The 27,838-nt window shown below is 39.2% G+C and overlaps 1 protein-coding gene across 1 annotated transcript in view; it reads left to right on the plus strand.

Moving 5' to 3' along the window:
* Positions 1–14,471: 14,471 nt before the first annotated feature.
* LOC137438553 (medium-chain acyl-CoA ligase ACSF2, mitochondrial) overlaps positions 14,472–27,838 on the plus strand; it is a 152,289-nt gene continuing 138,922 nt past the window's right edge. Inside the window, exon 1 of the mRNA XM_068133694.2 lies at positions 14,472–14,676. Within this exon, the coding sequence (XP_067989795.2) occupies positions 14,585–14,676 (92 nt within the window). The 5' untranslated portion in view covers positions 14,472–14,584. The remainder of the gene's footprint in view (positions 14,677–27,838) is intronic.

The following is a 27,838-nucleotide window of genomic DNA, read 5'->3' on the forward strand; positions in this document are numbered from 1 at the left end:
AGAATTACCATTTAGAATTACCCTTTAGAATTACCCTTTAGAATTACCATTTAGAATTACATTTTAGAATTACCATTTAGAATTACCCTTTAGAATTACCATTTAGAATTACCCTTTAGAATTACCCTTTAGAATTACTGTTTAGAATTACCATTTAGAATGACCCTTTAGAATTACCATTTAGAATTACCCTTTAGAATTACCATTTAGAATTACCCTTTAGAATTACCATTTAGAATTACCATTTAGAATTACCATTTAGAATTACCATTTAGAATTACCATTTAGAATTACCCATTTAGAATTACCATTTAGAATTACCATTTAGAATTACCATTTAGAATTACCATTTAGAATTACCATTTCGAATTACAATTTAGAATTACCCTTTAGAATTACCATTTAGAATTACCATTTAGAATTACCATTTAGAATTACAATTTAGAATTACCCTTTAGAATTACCCTTTAGAATTACCCATTTAGAATTACCATTTAGAATTACAATTTAGAATTACCCTTTAGAATTACCCTTTAGAATTACAATTTAGAATTACCCTTTAGAATTACCATTTAGAATTACCCATTTAGAATTACCCTTTAGAATTACCCATTTAGAATTACCCATTTAGAATTACCATTTAGAATTACCATTTAGAATTACCATTTAGAATTACCCTTTAGAATTACCCATTTAGAATTACCATTTAGAATTACAATTTAGAATTACCCTTTAGAATTACCCTTTAGAATTACCATTTAGAATTACCCTTTAGAATTACCCATTTAGAATTACCCATTTAGAATTACCCTTTAGAATTACCATTTAGAATTACCATTTAGAATTACCATTTAGAATTACCATTTAGAATTACCCTTTAGAATTACCATTTAGAATTACCCTTTAGAATTACCATTTAGAATTACCATTTAGAATTACCATTTAGAATTACCCTTTAGAATTACCATTTAGAATTACCATTTAGAATTACCCTTTAGAATTACCATTTAGAATTACCATTTAGAATTACCATTTAGAATTACCATTTAGAATTACCATTTAGAATTACCATTTAGAATTACCATTTCGAATTACAATTTAGAATTACCATTTAGAATTACCATTTAGAATTACCCTTTAGAATTACCCATTTAGAATTACCATTTAGAATTACAATTTAGAATTACCCTTTAGAATTACCCTTTAGAATAACAATTTAGAATTACCCTTTAGAATTACCCTTTAGAATTACCCCTTTAGAATTACCATTTAGAATTACAATTTAGAATTACCCTTTAGAATTACCCTTTAGAATTACAATTTAGAATTACCCTTTAGAATTACCATTTAGAATTACCCTTTAGAATTACCATTTAGAATTACCATTTAGAATTACCCTTTAGAATTACCATTTAGAATTACCATTTAGAATTACCATTTAGAATTACCCTTTAGAATTACCATTTAGAATTACCCTTTAGAATTACCCTTTAGAATTACGATTTAGAATTACCCTTTAGAATTACCATTTAGAATTACCATTTAGAATTACCATTTAGAATTACCCTTTAGAATTACCATTTAGAATTACCCTTTAGAATTACCCTTTAGAATTACCATTTAGAATTACCCTTTAGAATTACCCTTTAGAATTACCATTTAGAATTACCCTTTAGAATTACCCTTTAGAATTACCATTTAGAATTACCATTTAGAATTACCATTTAGAATTACCATTTAGAATTACCCTTTAGAATTACCATTTAGAATTACCCTTTAGAATTACCATTTAGAATTACCATTTAGAATTACCATTTAGAATTACCATTTAGAATTACCCTTTAGAATTACCATTTACAATTACCCTTTAGAATTACCATTTAGAATTACCATTTAGAATTACCCTTTAGAATTACCCTTTAGAATTACCATTTAGAATTACCATTTAGAATTACCCTTTAGAATTACCATTTAGAATTACCCTTTAATAATAATAATAATAATTCATTTATTTTGTATAGCGCTTTTCCAGAAGCCCAAAGGCGCTTTGACAGAGTGGAAAACATAATGCATAACAATACATGAAAACAACAATTGCAAAAAGACAAGAATCAAGAAAACAAACAGCAGCGATATACGGCATATATATAAGACAAGAATCAAAAAGACAAGACAAGAATCAATAGGGAAATATTTAAAGCAAAAGGAGGGAGAAGGAGAAGAGATAGTCAGGGGTTAAATGCTGTGGGTTGAATGTTGAATGCAGCGTTGAACAGGTGGGTCTTTAGTGATGTTTTGAATGTGGTGAGTGAGGAGGAGTCTCTGATGGTGTGAGGTAGTGAGTTCCAGAGGGTGGGAGCAGCGATGGAGAAGGCCCTGTCCCCCCAGGATCTGAATTTGGTCCGGATGGAGGGGGTCAGGAGGTTGGTACCAGCAGAGCGGAGGTTGCGGGTGGGAGTGTGTCTGGAGAGGAGGTCAGCCAGGTAGGATGGGGCCAGGTTATGGAGGGCTTTGTATGTCAAGAGGAGGATTTTGTACTGGATTCTCTGGGGGATGGGGAGCCAGTGAAGCTTGTAAAGGACGGGGGTGATGTGGTCACGGGTCCGGGAATGAGTGAGTAGACGGGCAGCGGAGTTCTGAATGTATTGGAGTTTATTGGTGATTTTTGAGGGTGAACCATAGAGGAGGCTATTGCAGTAGTCCAGACGGGAGGTGATGAAGGCGTGGATGAGGGTTTCTGCAGCCGTGGAGGAGAGGGATGAGCGGAGACGGGCAATGTTTTTCAGGTGAAAGAAGGCTGACTTTGTGATCTGTTTAGTGTATTTGTCGAAGGAAAGGGTTTGGTCAAAGATGACGCCAAGATTCCGGATGTGAGGGGAGGTGGATACTGGGATACCGTCGATGTTGAGGGCAAAGTTATGGGTGGATTTTGTGAGCGTTTTTGGGCCAATGATGATTATTTCAGATTTATCACAGTTAAGCTTGAGGAAGTTGATTTGAAGCCAGGATTTTATTTCAGTGATGCAGTTTGTCAGGATAGAGTGGGTGTCGGTGGAGACGGACTTGGTGGAGATGAAAAGCTGGATGTCATCGGCGAAGCAGTGGAATTGGAGACCATGACGGCGGATTAAGTGACCGAGCGGGGACAGGTAAAGGATGAAGAGGAGGGGGCCAAGAACTGAACCTTGGGGGACACCTTGGGGGAGGGGAGCAGTGGGGGATTTGCAGTTATTGATGGAGATGAACTGGCATCTGTCAGAGAGGTATGATTTAATCCAAGAGAGGGCAGTGCCGGTGACGTTAAAGGTGGATTCAAGTCGGGTGAGGAGGATAGTGTGATCGATGGTGTCAAAGGCAGCGCTGAGGTCGAGGAGGACGAGAATGTTGAGGTTGCCAGCGTCAGAGGAGAGGAGAAGGTCGTTGGTGATTTTGAGGAGAGCAGTTTCAGTACTGTGGTTGGAGCGGAATCCGGATTGGAATGTTTCATACAAGTTATTGGCAGAGAGATGATGTTTGAGTTGAGTGGCTACAGCGCGTTCCAAAACTTTTGACAGAAAGGGTAGGTTGGAGATGGGTCTGAAGTTGTTTAGGGTGTCAGGGTTTAGACCAGGTTTTTTTAGAATGGGGGTAACAGCAGCAATTTTGAGGGAAGGTGGGACGATGCCTGTAGACAGGGAGGAGTTTATTGTTGCAATGATAAGTGGAGAGAGAGCAGGGAGGGAGGCTTTGACAAAGCTGGAGGGGATGGGGTCAAGAGTGCAGGTGGCAGTTTTCATTCCTATGAGGAGTTCAGAGAGGTCAGTAGGAGAGATTGGGGAGAACCGAGACAGGGGATGGCAGGACAAGGGGGGGCAGGTGGTTGGAGGGGGAGCGGGTGCGGCGGTGGTCAAGCTGTTGTAGATGTTGTCAATTTTGCGTTGGAAGAAAGAGAGGAAGGAGATGCAGTTGTCTACTGTGAATGACTGGGTGGTGGTGTTCAGGGGGCGGAGGAGTTTGTTTATTGTCGAGAAGAGTGCTTTTGGGTTTCCGGAGCCAGAGTGGATAATTTGAGAGTAGTAGGCAGAGCGGGCGCGGGAGAGGGCATCTTTGTAGTGTTGTATGTGGTCCTTGTAGGCTTGGGAGTGAACTGTGAGACCCGTTTTATTGCGGAGTCTTTCAAGTTGGCGAGCACGAGTTTTCATCAGGTGGAGTTCAGGGGTAAACGAGGGAGCAGAATGGGTGAAAGAAACTGTTTTGGTTTTTACAGGCGCAAGCTGGTCAAGGCAGGAGGAGAGAGTGTGGTTGTAGTAGTCAGTGAGGTCGGAAGGGGTGTGGAGGTCAATGAAGGGAGAAGTGGACATTTTTTCAGAGAGGGTGGATGAGAATGAGGTAGGTGAAAGAGCGTTTAGCTTACGGAAGTTGATTGTGCGATAATGCCTTGGTGTTGGGGCGGGGATGTTGATGGTCAGAGTGATGGCTAAGTGGTCAGAGAGGGTGAGGTCGGAGCCATAGAGATGGTGCAAATTTAATCCAGTGGAGCAGACAAGGTCCAAAATGTGACCACGGATATGGGTAGGAAAGTCGACATGTTGAGTGAGGTTAAAGCAGGTGAGTAAATCAGTGAAGTCAGTGGTTATTGTGGAGTCAGTGGAGTCCATGTGGATATTGAAATCACCAAGGAGGAGGATTGAGAGGGAGAGGGAACATAGCTGGGTCAGAAAGTAGGAGAAGTCAGACAGGAATGATGGGTGTGGTTTGGGAGGGCGGTAGACGACAGCCATGACTGACTGCGTGTGACCAGAGAGTTTTAAAGCCAGGTGTTCAAATGATGGAGCAGATGAGATGGAGATGAGGTTGGTCTTGATGTCTTGACGGTGGATAACGGCAATTCCACCACCTCGGCCCTCCGAGCGTGGTTTATTGACGTAGGAATATCCATTGGGTGTGGTGAGGTTGAGTGTGTAGTAGTCCAGAGGTTGTTGCCAGGTTTCGGTGAGACAGAGAAAGTCCAGTTTGTTATCCAGGATGTATTCGTTCAGGATGAGGCATTTATTGTTGAGGGACCGGGTGTTGAACAGGGTGAGCTTGATGTTGTTTTGAACAGCAGGGATGAATTCAGGTGATTTAGCCAGGGTTCGTAGGCAAGAGGTGCGATCGTGTGGGTTGCTGTGACCAGGTGCGCTGGGACGAAGAGTGAGAGTGCGCTGAGCCGACCAGAGGACGGGGATGGAGTGACCTGATTGCAAATAAACAAACTTGCGACCGGAGCCACGGTGAATGTACCTGGGTCGTCGGAGGAGTCCATTTGATTTGATGGCAGAGATGCATGATGGGGTGGAGCGGGTATTGAGCAGAAGAAGCCTTGCGGCGGAGTACTTCAGAGCCATGCCAGGCAGGAGCGAAGGGACGAGTACGAGGCCAAGGTCGAGGAGGCAAAGCGGCAAACGCAGCGGCAAACGCAGCGGCAAACGCAGCGGCAAACGACTGCAGCCGCTAATCAAGACCACAGCGGCAAACAAGGCCACAAGGCCACCAAGACCACAAGGCCACCGGCAAACAAGGCCACGGCCACAAACAACGGGAGCGGGCCTTTCGATTCCGTATTCCGTACCATCAAAAGCAGATTCCGTTATCCAGCCGGAGAACACGCGGCACGTGCGGGTGTGAAAAGGCAGGACAGGTGTGAGATGTCAGGTCAGAAAAGTAGAAGCAGACCCTGTACATCCATCCAGTCGGAGAAGCGGCGAATATGCAACGCCAGCGTCCTCTCGCAACCGAACCCGGAAGTGGTTTAGAATTACCCTTTAGAATTACCCATTTAGAATTACCCATTTAGAATTACCATTTAGAATTACCATTTAGAATTACCATTTAGAATTACCATTTAGAATTACCATTTCGAATTACCATTTAGAATTACCATTTAGAATTACCATTTAGAATTACCATTTAGAATTACCATTTAGAATTACCATTTAGAATTACCATTTAGAATTACCCTTTAGAATTACCATTTAGAATTACCATTTAGAATTACCCTTTAGAATTACCATTTAGAATTACCATTTAGAATTACCCTTTAGAATTACCATTTAGAATTACCGTTTAGAATTACCCTTTAGAATTACAATTTAGAATTACCCTTTAGAATTACCATTTAGAATTACCATTTAGAATTACCCTTTAGAATTACCCATTTAGAATTACCCTTTAGAATTACCATTTAGAATTACCATTTAGAATTACCATTTAGAATTACCCTTCAGAATTACCATTTAGAATTACCCTTTAGAATTACCCTTTAGAATTACCATTTAGAATTACCCTTTAGAATTACCATTTAGAATTACCATTTAGAATTACCATTTAGAATTACCATTTAGAATTACCATTTAGAATTACCCTTTAGAATTACCATTTAGAATTACCCTTTAGAATTACCATTTAGAATTACCCTTTAGAATTACCCTTTAGAATTACCATTTAGAATTACCCTTTAGAATTACCATTTAGAATTACCCTTTAGAATTACCATTTAGAATTACCCTTTAGAATTACCATTTAGAATTACCATTTAGAATTACCATTTAGAATTACCATTTAGAATTACCATTTAGAATTACCCTTTAGAATTACCATTTAGAATTACCCTTTAGAATTACCATTTAGAATTACCCTTTAGAATTACCATTTAGAATTACCATTTAGAATTACCATTTAGAATTACCCTTTAGAATTACCATTTAGAATTACCATTTAGAATTACCATTTAGAATTACCATTTAGAATTACCCTTTAGAATTACCATTTAGAATTACCCTTTAGAATTACCATTTAGAATTACCCTTTAGAATTACCCTTTAGAATTACCATTTAGAATTACCATTTAGAATTACCCTTTAGAATTACCCTTTAGAATTACCATTTAGAATTACCCTTTAGAATTACCATTTAGAATTACCATTTAGAATTACCCTTTAGAATTACCCTTTAGAATTACCATTTAGAATTACCCTTTAGAATTACCATTTAGAATTACCATTTAGAATTACCCTTTAGAATTACCCTTTAGAATTACCATTTAGAATTACCATTTAGAATTACCCTTTAGAATTACCATTTAGAATTACCATTTAGAATTACCCTTTAGAATTACCATTTAGAATTACCCTTTAGAATTACCATTTAGAATTACCCTTTAGAATTACCATTTAGAATTACCCTTTAGAATTACCCTTTAGAATTACCATTTAGAATTACCCTTTAGAATTACCATTTAGAATTACCATTTAGAATTACCCTTTAGAATTACCTTTTAGAATTACCATTTAGAATTACCCTTTAGAATTACCATTTAGAATTACCATTTAGAATTACCCTTTAGAATTACCCTTTAGAATTACCATTTAGAATTACCATTTAGAATTACCATTTAGAATTACCATTTAGAATTACCATTTAGAATTACCATTTAGAATTACCATTTAGAATTACCATTTAGAATTACCCTTTAGAATTACCATTTAGAATTACCATTTAGAATTACCATTTAGAATTACCATTTAGAATTACCATTTAGAATTACCCTTTAGAATTACCCTTTAGAATTACCATTTAGAATTACCATTTAGAATTACCCTTTAGAATTACCCTTTAGAATTACCATTTAGAATTACCCTTTAGAATTACCATTTAGAATTACCATTTAGAATTTCCCTTTAGAATTACCCTTTAGAATTACCATTTAGAATTACCCTTTAGAATTACCATTGAGAATTACCATTTAGAATTACCCTTTAGAATTACCATTTAGAATTACCATTTAGAATTACCCTTTAGAATTACCATTTAGAATTACCATTTAGAATTACCATTTAGAATTACCATTTAGAATTACCATTTAGAATTACCATTTAGAATTACCATTTAGAATTACCATTTCGAATTACAATTTAGAATTACCCTTTAGAATTACCCTTTAGAATTACCATTTAGAATTACCATTTAGAATTACCATTTAGAATTACCATTTAGAATTACCATTTAGAATTACCATTTAGAATTACCATTTAGAATTACCATTTAGAATTACCCTTTAGAATTACCATTTAGAATTACCATTTAGAATTACCATTTAGAATTACCCTTTAGAATTACCATTTAGAATTACCATTTAGAATTACCCTTTAGAATTACCATTTAGAATTACCCTTTAGAATTACCATTTAGAATTACCATTTAGAATTACCATTTAGAATTACCATTTAGAATTACCATTTAGAATTACCATTTAGAATTACCATTTAGAATTACCCTTTAGAATTACCCTTTAGAATTACCATTTAGAATTACCCTTTAGAATTACCATTTAGAATTACCATTTAGAATTACTCTTTAGAATTACCCTTTAAAATTACCATTTAGAATTACCATTTAGAATTACCCTTTAGAATTACCATTTAGAATTACCATTTAGAATTACCCTTTAGAATTACCATTTAGAATTACCATTTAGAATTACCATTTAGAATTACCATTTAGAATTACCATTTGGAATTACCATTTAGAATTACCATTTAGAATTACTCTTTAGAATTACCCTTTAGAATTACCATTTAGAATTACCATTTAGAATTACCCTTTAGAATTACCATTTAGAATTACCATTTAGAATTACCCTTTGGAATTACCATTTAGAATTACCATTTAGAATTACCCGTTAGAATTACCATTTAGAATTACCATTTAGAATTACCATTTAGAATTACCATTTAGAATTACCATTTAGAATTACCCTTTAGAATTACCATTTAGAATTACCCTTTAGAATTACCATTTAGAATTACCATTTAGAATTACCTTTTAGAATTACCACTTAGAATTACCATTTAGAATTACCATTTAGAATTACCCTTTAGAATTACCATTTAGAATTACCCTTTATAATTACCATTTAGAATTACCATTTAGAATTACCCTTTAGAATTACCATTTAGAATTACCATTTAGAATTACCCTTTAGAATTACCATTTAGAATTACCCTTTAGAATTACCCTTTAGAATTACCATTTAGAATTACATTTTAGAATTACCATTTAGAATTACCATTTAGAATTACCTTTTAGAATTACCATTTAGAATTACCCTTTAGAATTACCCTTTAGAATTACCATTTAGAATTACATTTTAGAATTACCATTTAGAATTACCATTTAGAATTACCTTTTAGAATTACCATTTAGAATTACCCTTTAGAATTACCATTTAGAATTACCATTTAGAATTACCATTTAGAATTACCCTTTAGAATTACCCTTTAGAATTACCATTTAGAATTACATTTTAGAATTACCATTTAGAATTACCATTTAGAATTACCCTTTAGAATTACCATTTAGAATTACCATTTAGAATTACCCTTTAGAATTACCCTTTAGAATTACCATTTAGAATTACCGTTTAGAATTACCATTTAGAATGACCCTTTAGAATTACCATTTAGAATTACCCTTTAGAATTACCCTTTAGAATTACCATTTAGAATTACCATTTAGAATTACCCTTTAGAATTACCCTTTAGAATTACCATTTAGAATTACCCTTTAGAATTACCCTTTAGAATTACCATTTAGAATTACCATTTAGAATTACCCTTTAGAATTACCCTTTAGAATTACCCTTTAGAATTACCATTTAGAATTACCCTTTAGAATTACCCTTTAGAATTACCATTTAGAATTACCCTTTAGAATTACCCTTTAGAATTACCATTTAGAATTACCATTTAGAATTACCCTTTAGAATTACCCTTTAGAATTACCCTTTAGAATTACCATTTAGAATTACCCTTTAGAATTACCATTTAGAATTACCATTTAGAATTACCCTTTAGAATTACCATTTAGAATTACCCTTTAGAATTACCATTTAGAATTACCCTTTAGAATTACCATTTAGAATTACCCTTTAGAATTACCATTTAGAATTACCATTTAGAATTACCCTTTAGAATTACCATTTAGAATTACCATTTAGAATTACCATTTAGAATTACCATTTAGAATTACCATTTAGAATTACCATTTAGAATTACCATTTAGAATTACCCTTTAGAATTACCATTTAGAATTACCCTTTAGAATTACCATTTAGAATTACCATTTAGAATTACCATTTAGAATTACCATTTAGAATTACCCTTTAGAATTACCATTTAGAATTACCATTTAGAATTACCATTTAGAATTACCATTTAGAATTACCATTTAGAATTACCCTTTAGAATTACCATTTAGAATTACCCTTTAGAATTACCATTTAGAATTACCATTTAGAATTACCATTTAGAATTACCCTTTAGAATTACCATTTAGAATTACCATTTAGAATTACCCTTTAGAATTACCATTTAGAATTACCCTTTAGAATTACCATTTAGAATTACCCTTTAGAATTACCATTTAGAATTACCATTTAGAATTACCATTTAGAATTACCCTTTAGAATTACCATTTAGAATTACCCTTTAGAATTACCATTTAGAATTACCCTTTAGAATTACCCTTTAGAATTACCATTTAGAATTACCATTTAGAATTACCCTTTAGAATTACCATTTAGAATTACCATTTAGAATTACCCTTTAGAATTACCATTTAGAATTACCCTTTAGAATTACCATTTAGAATTACCCTTTAGAATTACCATTTAGAATTACCATTTAGAATTACCCTTTAGAATTACCATTTAGAATTACCATTTAGAATTACCATTTAGAATTACCATTTAGAATTACCCTTTAGAATTACCATTTAGAATTACCATTTAGAATTACCATTTAGAATTACCCTTTAGAATTACCATTTAGAATTACCATTTAGAATTACCCTTTAGAATTACCATTTAGAATTACCATTTAGAATTACCATTTAGAATTACCATTTAGAATTACCATTTAGAATTACCATTTAGAATTACCCTTTAGAATTACCATTTAGAATTACCATTTAGAATTACCATTTAGAATTACCATTTAGAATTACCATTTAGAATTACCCTTTAGAATTACCATTTAGAATTACCCTTTAGAATTACCATTTAGAATTACCCTTTAGAATTACCCTTTAGAATTACCATTTAGAATTACCCTTTAGAATTACCCTTTAGAATTACCCTTTAGAATTACCATTTAGAATTACCATTTAGAATTACCATTTAGAATTACCCTTTAGAATTACCATTTAGAATTACCCTTTAGAATTACCCTTTAGAATTACCCATTTAGAATCACCCTTTAGAGTGTAGAATGGACCTTATGCATATGACCTCACACACCCTTAGGAATGGAAGGGCGCCCCCTCTCAGAGGGCAAGCAATACTGCTGGAACTACGCAATGCAAATCCTGAGCAGTCCCCATTCATGAGCAGATTCCACCTGTTGCAGGGACTGAAACCCAAACGGAACTGTCTTTCAGAGACATTCGTGCACTGGAAAAAAACGTGGAGGAACCACAGAAGGACGATATTGCCCTCAGAACTCAAGTGTGTGACCTGGAAGAAAAGATAAGAGCAACAGGTCTGCAGGAAGAACACTTTCAGAACAACGATGCAAAACTCCGATTTTACACGGGACTTCCTTCTTGGGCAATGTTTTTTCCACTCTTCACGTTTACATCACGTGTTCTCCCAACGTGTAAAAAACTCACAAAGTTTGCTCAAGTGCTAATGTTTCTCATGAAGTTGCGATTGAACATTTCTGACGAGGACCGAGTTTACAGATTCGGAGTCAGCCAGTCAACTGTTTCACGAAACTTCCACCGCGTTCTCGATGTAATGTTTGTAAAGACTCAGTCGCTCATACACTGGCCCAGTCGTGACGCTCTACGTCTCAGTATGACACTGGCCCAGTCGTGACGCTCTACGTCTCAGTATGCCGTCATCGTTCAGGAAATTTTTCAGGAAATGTGCAGTTATTATTGACTGCACTGAAGTGTTTATGGAGCAGCCGTCCGATTTACTGGCAAGGACACAAGTGTGGAGCAACTACAAGCACCATTCAACTGTAAAGTTTCTAATTGGTATAACACCACAGGGCTCAATATGCTTCCTAAGTAAGTATTGGGGAGGAAGGGCAACAGACACCGAGATAACGGAAAACGGTGACCTCATGAATAAACTGATGCCAGGGGATCTTGTGCTTGCCGATCGTGGTTTTTTTGTTGATGAATATTGTGGAATGGCGATGGCCGAGGTGAAGGTGCCCCCATTCACCAAGGGAAAGAAGCAACTTGAAAAAGGAGAAGTTGACTGGAGCAGAGACCTTTCTTGTGTTCGGATCCATGTTGAACGGGTAATTGGAATGGTGAAACAAAAATATACTGCACTCCAAAATCGCATTCCCAGCACACTGATGAATGATGGGACATCGCCAGAAGCAACTGCGAACAAAATCGGACAAGTTGCGTGTGCTCTCGTAAATCTTTGTCCAGGAGTAGTTCCTGTGGACTGATTATCATGGAGGTGTTATTTTATGGATCAACAGTATCGCCTTATTGTTGATACACATTGTTAAATACGCACATGGAACAAAACAAAATGACAAGTAACATAAAGTTGCAGCAGTTTTATTGTCACAGTTGTATCACCTTCAAAACATGTGTACACGTATCATGTGCAGCTTCATTTATTGTTCACAGAAAATATGTCGTGTATAAATTTCTACAGAAACATTTCAAACATTACTACATCCATTGTTACTTCACCAAAAAACATTTTTTATGATTCATTCACCATGTGTAATGAGTATGACGCAGTTAGTTGCCTCACACATGAACGCGTCGTCAGGGCCTTTGTTTGCCCTATAAGATGGCTTGTTTGCCCTATAAGATGGCATCGCGATTGGTTGTTAGGTGCTTCGTGACGTCGATGCATAACGTCAATTACCCTTTAAATTTACCCTTTAGAACCCATTAGAATAATTCTGTGGGCTGGAAGGTCTGTTCTCCTTTTTCACAGACGGACGGACATAGCCCTTGAATATGAATGAATGAATGATAGTTTTAAGGCCATTTTTTCCCCACTGGAGCAGGGGTTAGCCTTGCGGGCCCCATGACAATCATGGTGCCCTGTTTGAGGCAATGTTTTTAATGGCCGGATGCCCTTCCTGACGCCAACCCTTGGTCACCTCTTACAATGCGCAGGGATACGGTGTACCTATTCTAAATCGGGGTACACACCGGGATCATTCATCCCAGCAAGCTGGTGCTCAATTTGCCGACCTCAGAAGGATGACAGGCTGTCAACCCCCCTGGCGTTAATTCAGCGATCGACCGGGATTCGAACCCAGGATCCTAGGATCCCAAGTCGGCACCCTAACCGCTAAGCCAACACCAGGCTATATGTAGTGTATAAATTTTCCATAGGCAACCATAGGCAAACCATAGTGTTTGCCCATAGGCAAACATTTTCTAGTTTAATGTCCAACAGTGTCAATGTCAATAATGTCAATGGAATACTGTTCTCCCCTATGGGCTGGTGCTCCTGCCTCACACCTGGCCCGGCTTCACGCTGTTGAATCCAAAGCTTTCAAAATCATTGGAATCTCCCGCGATGAAGCTACCTCTGAGGGCCTTTCACTCACTCACCGCAGGCAGGTAGGTGGTCTTTCTGTCTTCTACCGACTCCTCTCCGGCCTTGCTCCCCCAGCTCTCTCTGTGCTCTGTCCCCCAAATATTCCTACAGGTCGCACAAGATCTGCCAGCCACCCTCTGATGGTTAAACTGCCGAAATCTCGGCTCTCTGCTCACCTTCACTCTTTCATTCCTCTTTTCTCCCGCCTCTGGAACAAACTCCCACACTCCCTTCAATCCCACTCCTCCCTCCAGGTCTTTAAAACAGCTGTTCACCACCATCTCTTATCTTCCCCCATCCAAAACCTTGATCTTTTCTACCCCCACTAATTCACCCCAGATCCACCTTGTTTGAAATTCCAACTTCTTTCCTGGAAGTCCTGGCAGTGTCCATATGTTTTATACCTCTCCCACCCCCCCCCCCTTCCCATGCCTTCCCCCCAAAGCCCTCTCCCTCCCACAGATCTCTCGATGTCTCCATGTCTCTCGGTCCCTGCTTTCAAATGTTGTGTTTGTGTCCTTCCCCCTCTCTCCCCATCTTGTCTACCGCTCCCGATGTTATTTGTTTTGTGTGTCTGTTTGTCTTTCTGTGTGATTAATGTTCGCTCTTTCACGAGCCTCGATCTTGTATACAAAACAAAAAAAAAACAACAAAAAAAAAAACAGCAACATCATTTACCTCTGAGTTAAAACAATAAACAGACGTCACCGCTTTACATGAGCAAATGGTAACTGGAGAACGAAAATGTTCCAAATATTTCGTAACGTCCATTTCGCATTGGCCCGACGGGGTTTCCAGAAGGGGCGTGGTTTGGCAACGAAGTGGAAACACGATCCACGTAGCTCCTCCCCTTCCTCCTCCCATTGGTGTCGTCGAGGTGACACCAATGGAACAAATTCAAAACAACGCAAAAGGGCTTTTCCCGGATCCGATCGGTGATCGCCACTAACTCGGTGCGTGCTCCGATTGGTTAACATGCTCCGTGTACTTTGTGCGGCTCCGTGTTCCCTCTCCCGACCATCGCGGACAACATGGCTCCTCGGTTACGGTCGATGTACCTACACAACGTAAGTTTGATATTCCTGAACTTTAACAAGGATGGACATGGACATTCTGGCGTTGGAGAGAAAAATGTCCTCAAACTCTTGTCCTTTTCCAAGCATCAAGTTCGTGAAGTTAATGTACAAGTTAATGTCGGTTTTTGTCGGACACGCCGAGGATGTTTTTACAAAACAAACAAATCTCAGAGTTTCTCTCCCGGATCCGTTCCATGTACAGTATTTGTATATGTCCATGTTTTGTGGACAAAGTTACACAATTTGAATTGTTGTTTTTGTAAAATGTTCACTTGCATCACATGATATAAGTTTGAGTTCTCGGCTCCTCGTGGTGTCGGGTTTCATGTCACGTGACCGGGTCACGCACATTTCGTGAAGGATTTCGTTACAAACAAACAACTTAACACGTAGTGAGATGTACATGGGGTAAGAATGGTAATCTTATAGTCTTCGGTCGTCTATCTGTGCATCATCGATCAAGTTAAACAATGGGTTAGCAATATGATGAAGTTATCCCCTGGGTTAGCAATGGGATCAAGTTAACCAATGGGTCAGCAATGGGATCAAGTTAACCAATGGGATCAAGTTAACCAATGGGTTAACAATATGATCAAGTTAACCAATGGGTTAGCAATGGAGTCAAGTTAAGCAATCGGTTAGCAATGGAATCAAGTTAACCAATGGGTTAGCAATGGAATAAAGTTAAACAATCGGTTAGCAATAGGATCAAGTTAACCAATAGTTTGCAATTGGATCAGGTTAAACAGTGAGTGGGTAGGCAATATGATCAAGTTAACGAATGGTTTGCAATGGGATCAAGTTAAACAGTGGGTTCGCAATGGGATCAAGATAAACAATGGTTTGCAATGGGATCAAGTTAACCAATGGGTTAGCAATGGGACCAAGATAAACAATGGGTTAGCAATGGGACCAAGATAAACAATGGGTTAGCAATGGGACCAAGATAAACAATGGGTTAGCAATGGGACCAAGATAAACAATGGGTTAGCAATGGGATCAAGTTAACCAATGGGTTAGCAATGGGATCAAGATAAATAATGGGTTAGCAATGGGATCAAGTTAACCAATGGGTTAGCAATGGGATCAAGTTAACCAATGGGTTAGCAATGGGATCAAGATAAATAATGGGTTAGCAATGGGATCAAGTTAACCAATGGGTTAGCAATGGGATCAAGATAAATAATGGGTTAGCAATGGGACCAAGATAAACAATGGGGTTAACCAATGGGTTAGCAATGGGATCAAGATAAATAATGGGTTAGCAATGGGATCAAGTTAACCAATGGGTTAGCAATGGGATCAAGATAAATAATGGGTTAGCAATGGGATCAAGATAAATAATGGGTTAGCAATGGGATCAAGTTAACCAATGGGTTAGCAATGGGACCAAGATAAACAATGGGTCAGCAATGGGATCAAGATAACCAATGGGTTAGCAATGGGATCAAGATAAATAATGGGTTAGCAATGGGATCAAGTTAACCAATGGGTTAGCAATGGGATCAAGATAAATAATGGGTTAGCATTGGAATCAAGATAAATAATGGGTTAGCAATGGGATCAAGACAATGGTTTGCAATGGGATCAATTTAACCAATGGGTTAGCAATGGGACCAAGATAAACAATGGGTTAGCAATGGGATCAAGATAACCAATGGGTTAGCAATGGGATCAAGATAAATAATGGGTTAGCAATGGGATCAAGTTAACCAATGGGTTAGCAATGGGATCAAGATAAATAATGGGTTAGCATTGGAATCAAGATAAATAATGGGTTAGCAATGGGATCAAGATAAATAATGGGTTAGCAATGGGATCAAGATAAATAATGGGTTAGCAATGGGATCAAGATAAATAATGGGTTAGCAATGGGATCAAGATAAATAATGGGTTAGCAATGGAATCAAGATAAATAATGGGTTAGCAATGGGATCAAGTTAACCAATGTGTTAGCAATGGGATCAAGATAAATAATGGGTTAGCAATGGGATCAAGATAAACAATGGGTTAGCAATGGGACCAAGATAAACAATGGGTTAGCAATGGGATCAAGTTAACCAATGGGTTAGCAATGGGATCAAGATAAATAATGGGTTAGCAATGGGATCAAGTTAACCAATGGGTTAGCAATGGGATCAAGATAAATAATGGGTTAGCAATGGGATCAAGTTAACCAATGGGTTAGCAATGGGATCAAGTTAACTAATGGGATGTTAAAGATTGTGGGAAATGTTTTTTTTGCTTGTTTTCACCAAGTGAATGTAATAAATAACAGGAAGTAGTTGAATTCAATAACTGAGTTAACAAAGTCGTTTTTTCCTGTTTGCATTACTCAAATTGATAACAGTTTGATGAATGAAAACACAATTGTTCCAGTCTTGGTTTGCAAGATGCAGAATAGAGCAGCGGTGATGAAAAATAGCAAATAAGATAAGGAAGAAAATGCGAAGATAGCAAGAGTAGAGAGACTTTCGGTTTGTTTATATTTATTCTTCCAATCCAGTGTTAAAAGTTCGAAGCCACGATTGTTGGTTTATTATTAATAATTATTTATTATTGTTGTTTTGGCTTCCAAGGCAGTAACGTTAGAAGCCTGTTGTTAACTCCACCACCAAAGGTGGATGGAGGTTATGTTTTCACCCCTGTCTGTTTCTTACTTGGCAAAAAAACATTTTTTTTTCGAAAAAAAAATGTTTTTTTCGCAAGTATGTTGATCACTCTGGTTTGTGTTTGTTTGTGTGTTTGTTTGTTTGTGTGTTTGTTTGTGTGTTTGTTTGTGTGTTTGTGTTTGCCGGTCCGCTCACTTATACTTGCCTACAGGTCACAATTTTAAACCGATCTACATGAAACTTCACCAAATGGTAGAGTTCGTGGTCTGACAAAATCCTATATATTTTTGAGGTCAAAATGTCAAAAGGTCAACATAGGCCAAAGGTCAACCACTTTTTTCAAATTTCTAAAATCCTCAATTTTCATCCGATTGACTTGAAATTTGAATAGGATTTTCAAATCAGCGAACTGAATTCAACCACCAATTATTTGTGAGGTCAAAAGGATGCTCTACTGAGCGCCATTCTGCTTTGTTTTATTTTGCCAAGTGTCGCTCTATGAGTGATTTTTCATGTGTGTGTTTGTGTGTTTGTTTGTCAGTCCGCTCACTTAAACTTGCCTGCAGGTCACAATTTTAAATCGATCTTCACGAAACCTCACCAAATGGTAGAGTTCGTGGTCCAACAAAATCCTATATATTTTTGAGGTCAAAAGGTCAATATAGGCCAAAGGTCAACCACTTTTTTCGCATTTCTAAAATCCTCAATTTTCATCCGATTGACTAAATTTGAAAAGGATTTACATCTCGGATGACTGAATTCAACCACCAACTCTTTTTGAGATCAGCATAGGCCAAAAGGTCAACATAGGTCAACAACAATTTCAAATTTCTAAAATCCTCAATTTTCATCCGATTGACTTGGAATTTGAATGGGATTTTCATATCAGTGAACTGAATTCAACCACCAACTATGTTTGAGATCAAATTAGGCCAAAAGGTCAACATAGGCCAAAGGTCAACCACATTTTTCAAAATTCTAAAATCCTCAATTTTCATCCGATTCATTTGAAATTTGAATAGGATATACATATCAGCAAATTGAATTCAACCACCAACTATTTTTGAGATCAGCATTGGCCAAAAGGTCAACATAGAACAAAGGTCAACAACCATTTCAAATTTCTGAAATCCTCAATTTTCATCTGATTTTTTTTTTGTTTGTTTTTTTTGTACACAGAATCGAGGCTCGTGAAAGAGCTAACATTTATCACACAAACAAATCAAACAGACAAACAAACAAAGTATATAAAAAGGGGAGCGGTAGACATGATGGGGAGAGAAGGGGAAGCACATAAACACAACATTTGAGAGCAGGGACATCGGGAATGTGTGGGAGGGAGAGGGCTTGGGGGGAGGCGGCATGGGAAGGGGGGGGGGGGGGGATGGGAGAAGTATAAACACAAGGACACCAAGGACTTCCAGGAAATAAGTTGGTATTTCAAAAAAGTGGATTTGGGGTGAAATTAGCGGGGTGAAAAATGATCAAGGTTTTGGATGGGGGAAGATAAGAGATGGTGGTGAACAGCTGTTTTAAAGACCTGGAGGGAGGAGTGGGATTGAAGAGAGTGAGGGAGTTTGTTCTAGAGGCGGGAGAAAAGAGGAATGAAAGAGTGAAGGTGAGCAGAGAGTCTTGATTTTGGCAGTTTAACCATAAGAGGGTTGCAGGCAGATCTTGTGCGACCTGTAGGAATATTTGGGGGACAGAGCCCAGAGAGAGCTGGAGGAACAAGGCCGGAGAGGAGTCGTTAGAAGACGGAAAGACCACCAACCTGCCTGCGGTCAGTAAGTGAAAGGCCCTCGGAGGTAGCTTCATCGCAGGAGATTCCAATGATTCTGAACGCTTTGGTTTCAACAGCGTGAAGACGAGCTAGGTGTGAGGCAGGAGCACCAGCCCAGAGGGGAGAGCAGTATTCCATTGAGCTGCAGATGAAAGCCTTGTATGTGGTGAGGAGCTCAGGTGTGCCAAGGAAGGACTTCGCACAACGGAGGATGCCCAGTCGGCGACTGGCTTTGGAGACTGATTTGAAATGTGGTTTTCCCAGGAAAGATCATGGCAGATAGTGAGACCCAAAAGCTTGAGTGACAGAACTTCTTGGAGAGGATTATTCAGAAAGTGGATGGGAGGGTTGTCCAGTCGGTCTTTTCGGAGAGACATCGTAAGAGTGTGAGATTTGTCAGGATTGAAAGACATGCTCCACTTGTTTGCCCAGCCTGTGATTTTGTCCAGGTCTGCAGAGAGTGAGGAGGCTGCAGACTGCCGATCTGACGGATGAGGAATGGAGCGGCAGAGAGTGGAGTCATCAGCAAAGAGATAGAGAGGATTTTCAAGAGAGTCGGAGAGATCATTGATGAAGACCAGAAAAAGCACAGGGCCCAGAACACTGCCTTGGGGAACTCCAGCCTGAACAGGAAGAGGAGATGAGAGAAACCCATTCAGGGCCACACGTTGGCGACGACTAGAGAAGAAGTCCGCCAGCCATGCATGGAGATGTCCATGGATACCAAAGGAGGAGAGTTTGGTGAGCAGAGCGGGGTGCCAGACCGTATCAAAAGCACGTGATATGTCAAGGGAGACAGCTCTAATTTCCTGTTTGGCATTGAGGACCTCCATCCATTGTTGAGACAGCAGAAGATTGACTTGAAGATTGAATGGAATTTCCACATCAGTTAACTCAATTCAACCAACAACTATTTTGAGGTCAACGTAGGTCACAAGGTCAACATAGGCCAAAGGTCAACCACTTTTTTCAAATTTCTAAAATCCTCAATTTTCATCCCATTGACTTGAAATTGAATATGATTTTCATATCAGCTAAAATAATTCAACCACCAACTAGTTTTGAGATCAGCATAGGCCCAAAGGTTAACATAGGCCAAAGGTCAACCACTTTTTTCAAATTCCTAAAATCCTCAATTTTCATCCGATTGACTTGAAATTTGAATCGGATTTTCAGATCGGCTAACTGAATTGAACCACCAACGATTTTTGAGATCAACATAGGCCAACAGGTCAACATAGGCCAGATTTCTAAAATTGTCAATTTTCATCAGATTAACTTAAACTTTGAAGATTATTTGCATATCAGGTCACTGAATTCAACCACTCATTATTTTTGAGGTCAAAAGGATGCTCCACTGAGTGCCATTATATTTTGTTGTATTTTGCCATGTTTCCCTCTATGAGTGATATTTCATCTGTCTGTTTGTCTGTTTGTTTGTTTGTTTGTCTGTGACCAGGATACTCAAAAAGTTGTGGACGGATTCGGCCGAAATTTGGCAGAGAGTAGCGTATATGACAAGGACGAAATGATTAGATTTTGGTGAAGATCCAGATCAGAGAATTTCAAAAGTGATTCTTCACCATTGGGAGATGGGGTTAAAACCGACAAATAGCAGGATATCTCAAAAAGTTGTGGATGGATTTGGACGAAACTTGGTGGGAGGTTGGGTGTGTGACAATACCGAATTGATTAGATTTTGAAGATCTGGATTTGGATTCGGATACGAGAGTTATTTAATTTTTAAGTGATTCTTCACCATTGGGAGATGGGGCCAAAAACGATTTTTATTTTTTCATTTTTCATTTTTATTTTTTATTTTTTGTATACAGGATCGAGGCTCGTGAAAGAGCTAACATTTATCACACAAAAAAAAAATCAGACAGACACACAAAACTTATAAGAAGGGTAGCGGTAGACAAGATGGGGAGAGAAGGGGAAGCACACAAACACAACATTTGAGAGCAGGGACATCGGGAGATCTGTGGAAGGTCTTGGGGGTAGGAGGCGTGGGAAGGGGGGGAGGGCTGGGAGAAGTATAAAACACAAGGACACTAATCTTGTCCAAGGACGCTTTGTACAAGGATACATAGCAGGATATCTCAAAAAGTTATGGATGGAGTTGGACGAAACTTGTTGGGCAGGTTGGGTGTTTGACGAGGAAGAATCGATTCAATTTTGGTGAAGATCCGGACCCGGATCCAGCTAGTATAATTTTTAAAGTGATTCTTCACCATTGAGTGATATGGCCAACCAGGTGGAGGTATGCTCTCTACTGAGTGCCATTCCTGTTGTCTCTTTGGGCTTTGTCTTTTTTGATGTCCGGGTGTATCCATGTTCTTGCTCATTAATGAGATGTTCAGTGGGTCCAGGGCCAGGCAAAACAAGAGGAGTGAAAGGCTGTCTCCCTGGAAGATCCCTCGACGTATCTTCACTCCTGACATTTTGATCTTTCCTTCTGTTTGCTGTAATGTCAATGTGGTATTTCAAAGCTCCGTTGCTTTCTCTATCGGTTTGATGATTTGGGGGTTGATCTTGAACATTTGCATGCATTTAATCATCCATGAATGTGGGAAACAATCAAAAGCTTTTTTTATGATCTATCCATGCTTTGGATAATTTGGTTCTTTTCGTATTGCAATTTTTGAGTATGGTCTTGTTTAGTCGTAGTTGGTCTATTATGCCGTAACATCCTCTCTTGCATCCCTTCTGTTCTGCTTGTGCGCACAGTGATTCGCTTTGGCTCGACGGGCACTTTTAACTTTTAACTTGCCGTCACTAATGTGAATTGTGTGATTCAAATCATGTGTGAAACATAATTTTCAGTATTTAAATGAAAGAGTGGCAGTTTTGAAACTTGGTTCACCATAATTGTTCTGCTCCTAAATGCAAATCCTAAATACTCATGGAAATATACGAACACGAGTAATGTCCGTGGATGGGACGTGTTGGGTTCGTCCCATTTCCTGTTGGTACAAGCTAGCCTCTGACATGGTTATAATACACACATACTAGTGCGGTATGCAGTGTAATTCCATAGGATTTTTGTGCTAAAATTGATTTTTTTGCTTTATCTGATTGATTTTCGGTCAAGTTATTGAAAAATGATGGGGTACACATTTTCCGACCCCTGTACCCCTTCTGGGGGGTCACTTTCCAAATTTGGGGCACACAAACAGACCTCGCCCATATCTCCGCTAATAATGAACCGATTTTCACAATCTCAGTGTCATTTTAGGGGTGTTAGATGATACTGAGTCCATTTAGCACACATCCAAAGTCATTAGAAGTGATTTTATGACACCTTTACCCCCTCTGGGTGATCCCTTTCCATTCTGAGAACCCCCAAATTGATCCTGTGCCTATCTCCGCTAATAATGAACCAATTTTCATGTAATTTGTGTCATTTTATGGGTTTTAGATGATACCAATTTCAATTAGCACAGAGTCATAGTCATTGGAATTATATTTGTGACCCCTTGACCCCCCCCCCTCTTCAGCTGAGTAATCCCTTTCTGTCAAGGGCCCCAAAACTGACCCGGCCCCTAACTCCGCCAAGAAAGAACTGATTTTCACAATCTTAATTAATGCAAGTTTTGTAAGTTATTTCAGTTCTGTCTTTGACCAACAGGTGGTAGCTGCATGCAGACAGGTAAGGTACTCTTCATTTTAGGAGATAAGAAATATCAAACACATGTCAATTTCACATTCATGACCTTGGGTGTGTCAATCATGCATTTCAAGATGGCCCAGAAATAAACCCTGTGGGGGTATCAATTAATATTTTTTGATAAAGCCAGGTATATTTTAGCTCCTTGATTGGTAGCAAATGGGAATACAATGTAAAGCTGTTTACAGTCTTAAATTGGATGTATAAAACAGTACAGTACCTTGGACAAATGAATGCCCTAGAACAGGATGACCCCACTACATGGAACGCACTGAAGTCTGGAGACTTTGTTGTTGCAAAATCAGAGGTTCCCTTCACTCACTTGTTCACCGACCAGACCCTCGAGCAGGAGATCAGAGTTGAAGGGCCATGGTGGGATGGTTGGATTGAGTCAAGATGAAGCGGCACTGGACCGACTTGTTACCACCACACCTCATCTCGCTCACATTGTGAAGCAGTACTTGAGCAGCTTCCCTCAATCCACCAAGTCGTCTGAGCGAAGTGAACACTACCAGCTCTCGGGACATGTTGCTGTGAGGTCAAGTGAAAACGCCCTGAAGCTTTGTCAATGCATCGAGTTGCATTGTGCGGGGAATCCTTTCACAGCAAAATCTCCGTTGAAAAGCCTCGTTTCATCAGCTCTTGTAACCGAACAAGCAAAGGATGATCTTCATCACTTTCCAGAGAAGGGTCAGAAGCGCTTTGAAGAGTTCGTTCATACCAGATTGCTGCCCACATCCACACTCTCTGTTTGGGACTCCATGAAGAAGCTAAAGCTAAAGACCTTTTCCAATTGGATGGAAAAAACAAAAGTTTGTGTGGGTGACAAGGTGGTCAAGTTACGCGAGGAACGTGAACTGCTCGGCAGATTTCTCATAATCCAAGGAACCCAACCTGAGCTGGTACCAAAACTAGAGGAGACGATCGGTGATGACGAAATGTCAGTGGTGCCACGCTCCCTATTCGCTGTTGATGGATCTTTCTATATTCTGACAGACAATGCCAGTCTGATGCATGCGGTCGAAGGAGCAACGACGGAACTTCAATCTGCCCCTCTGCCTGATGTAGCAATGGCAGATCGTCCATCCCGAGTCATCCGAGTTCTCATTGTGGCTGTGCTTCAGTGTATGCAGAAAACGCCAACAATGCAGAATATTTCGGACCTGTTGGAGACATTCATCAAAGGAATCGAAGGGGATGGTGGTTGGCTATGATGAGGGTAGAGTCGTGTTTGACCGTTATATTGACCAGTCTCTAAAGAACAAGACACGCCAGAAGAGAGCAGTGACGTCCACAGAATACGAGATTCATTCAGAAATGAAGCTCACCATGTCATTGAAGGAGCTTTTGTCTGCCTCAAGGACCAAGAGTAGCTTGACATCTATGTTGGCCGAGGGTTTGCTGAAACACTACTCCAGGAACAGTACCTTCAAGCTGGTCGTTGGGTATGGCATGAAGATCAAGGGCCATGATTTCGAAGAAGAACATGCACACGAAGAGGCGGACACACTGATTCCTAATCAAGTCCTGGCTTCTTTAGCTGATAGCCCTTGGAGGGACATACATGTTTGGTCACCCGACACCAATGTTCTTATGCTTCTCCTCGACCTGGTCTCTTGTGGTCGCCTTGGACCTCAAACCCGTCAAGTTTTTAACTGGCAAGGGCGCGAAGTACCGAGAAATTGATGTGGTGGAACGAGTGCAAGTGATTGGACATCGGAAATGTCAAGGACTCATTGGACTCCACAATTTCTCTGGCGCTGATTGGGGTGGGAAGTTTGTGGGTATCACCAAGAGGACCTGGGTTGGTGCCTAAATGAAGCTTGATGAAAATGACGATGCCATCAACTGCTTCCGAGAGCTTGGTGAAGATCCTATCCCGACGGAGCTTGTCAATGGTGAACTGTCACCACAGGTTAAAGGTTTGGAGCAGTTTGTCTGCAGTGTGTGCTGCTTGACAGGTCCCAAAACCCTTCCGGCGCTGAGGTGGGAGCTGTTTCGCTCGAAAAACTTTGAAGGAGAGATGTTGCATCCTACTCGTGCTGCCTTACTACCCCATATCACACGTGCAAATTACATAGACATGCGTGACAAGTCGTGCTCTACCAACTGTCCGACTCTGCTTCCTATTGAACAAAATGGCTGGAGTGAAAAGGAAGGTTCAGGACTTTATGTTCCCATGAGGTGTCTCATCCTACCCGCCCCTCGAGCTGTGATAGAGCTGACCAAATGTGGATGAAAATCGGGATGCAAAGGGCGGTGCAGTTGCTGCAAGAATGGACTTCCTTGCACTTCTCTCTGTAAATGCTATGGCGCTGACTGTGGAAATGCGATCAAGAATGATGTAGGCTGACATGACGAAGTGGATGATGACGATGAATAATCTGTTCTGTAAGTCATAGGTTTCAATAGTAATAGTGATGGCCACTAAGACATGATCGTGGACTGAAATCCATGAGATATGGAACCCCCCCTCCCCCCCTCATCAAGGGGAGCGGGCAGAAAATCACTTATAATAACTTTGACAGTGTGCTAAATGGACTCAGTATCATCTAAAACCCCTAAAATGACACTGAGATTGTGAAAATCGGTTCATTATTAGCGAAGATAGGGGTGGGGTCAGTTCATGTGCCCCAAGTTTGGAAAGTGACCCCCCAGAGGGGATTTTCCTATAATTTGACCCCAAATCAATCGGATAAAGCAAAAAAAACAATTTTTGCACAAAAATCCTACCGGAGCTGTTTTCATGACATATCATACCGCACTATACACTCACACATCAACTTTTGGCAATGGATGCAAAAATCTAGTATAATTTCTCTTGAAGCCCCGGAGCTGAAGAAACAATATATTAACAACAGCCCTCACAGCTCTGGTAGAGCCCGCTCCAGCCTCCCAACATGATTAATAGTAAATATCATAATTTAAAACTTACCCTGTACATTCATGAGCCCCAGATGTCTTTCCCATGAGTGTTCAGAAGCATGTAATCCAGATACACACTCAGTTCACTGGTTGCGATCCGTCATGGGGTTTGTGTAGCACACGCCAGCCCACATCGTCGGGCGTTTGCAGTACGGGCAGCTGCTCATTCGGAGAGCTGAAAAAGTTCTTCATGGATTTGTTTGTGCAGTGGCACAGCGCTTTCTCTCATGTGCTTTTTCCAAATATTTTTTGACTTCTTTATTAAGCTTTGTGAGCCATTTCAGAAAACAATCCTTATTCAGGACACGCAATATATTTTATTTTGCCCCAAACTCGGCAGTTTCCTGGTGGATATGTGCCAAGCATTTTTGGGACGGATCATGTCATTTTGAAAGTCGCATATTGGGGACTGGCGACGATGGAGCTGAATTCGTGTACTGCAAGTCATATTTACATTGGTGTAAGTACTTTTTGGTGAAACAACGCAAGCTGAGCCCTCACCGTGCTCTTTATGTCCTGAAATGGGGATTTTGCTTTTTCCTGTATCATCAAATTCACAGGGGTTGACCTGGATCTTTGATCCAAACACTTAACAATCGTTCCAAATGATCCATCATGTTATCTCTGCCTTTAGTTATTCCTGCAAGACTTGATGTGGTCGTACTGTGTGAGCATGTTATCTTATATTAGCTGTCCAAAGTCCAAAGTATCAAAGTTTGTTTATATTTTTAATTTTTCTATTTTTCAAAGCAATGTTGTAATGACTGAATGCATTTTAAATGGAGTGATTTTCCTAACTTGTCCGTGATGTTCGAGCAACGTTCAAGTGAAACAATGTAAATAGAGGACTTTCTGCAGTCGTAATTTTTGGAAAAAGTTTCAAGTTGATGTAACTACGCAACAAGCGACTTGTCAAAATAAACATTCCAAAAAGAAACGCTAGATGATGCACAACGCACGGTTGAAAGTGATGAATTTTATTTGCCAAAGGTCAACACCAATTCGCTTGCACCCGTAAAACAGACGCTGACGCAATAAGATGGCATGGAGCGAGGGTACTCACATTGTTTTTTGAAGGATATAAAGGAAGGACATAGAAGATGGAAGATAGAAAGTTGGGCGTCTGATCATAAATAAGCAAAGTCGTAAGTGCATGCACATGCTCCAAAATAGATGTATAGCCATGTATGGTTTGGATTTACGTCAGGACTTCTCTGTTGAAAGTGCTGTGATGTTTGCATTTTATGTCACGTACTTGCTCAGCTGGCTGAAAGTGGCCATATTTCTTGTTTATATATCAACTTGATGAAGAGTTGAAAGTTTTTCCTTGTCAAAAACTGGGAAATAATTACACAATGAAACACCAATAACACTGGTCAACAAAATTTTTAAAGTTTTATGGTTCTAGTATATTTTGAGGTGATTCTAACCAACATGAACCTGTAGATTTCGATTATGATATCCAATTTTCACTAGCACATCCAGTTTTTTGAGAACCAGTATACCATAGGAATACCACTTCATTTGAAATTCACAAACCTCTTGTTGACCCTGAGAAGGTATTCTGACCACCACTTTATCTGAAACTTGGTTTGATGAAGAACTTTGTGAAGGCCATGGATCAAGATGGTGCTGGCTTCCACGACTTGCTAATGAAGTTCCGAGGCATTGTATCTGAGGCCAAAGTCAAGGCGGGTGTTTTCAATGGTCCTCCAATTCGTCTTGTCCTCACTAATCAGGACTTTGTAACGAGACTATCTGAGCTGGAAAGCGTTGCTTGGGATAGCTTTGCGACTCTTGCTAACAATTACCTTGGAAACTTTCGAGCACCAAATTATGAAGAGCTTGTGGACAAGATGTTGAGGAGTTGCCAGGCGCTCGGTGCTCGAATGTCACTCGAGATACATTTCTTCCATTCTCATCTGGACTTCTTTCCACAAAATCTTGGCGATGTCAGTGACGAACATGGAGAAAGGTTTCACCAGGAAATTGCCATCATGGAGACTCGATATCAAGGCCGATTCAATCCAAACATGATGGGCGACTACTGTTGGACTTTACAGCGTGAAAGTGATTGCTCCGACAAACGCAAAAGTAAAGTTCAGAAGCACTTTTTATGTGATGTAATTAAAAACTTAAAGTTCATATTATTTTTGGAGATTTACA

The sequence above is a fragment of the Myxine glutinosa genome, chromosome 13, assembly GCF_964187855.1.
Source record: "Myxine glutinosa chromosome 13, kmMyxGlut1.1, whole genome shotgun sequence".
NCBI lineage: Eukaryota > Metazoa > Chordata > Myxini > Myxiniformes > Myxinidae > Myxine > Myxine glutinosa.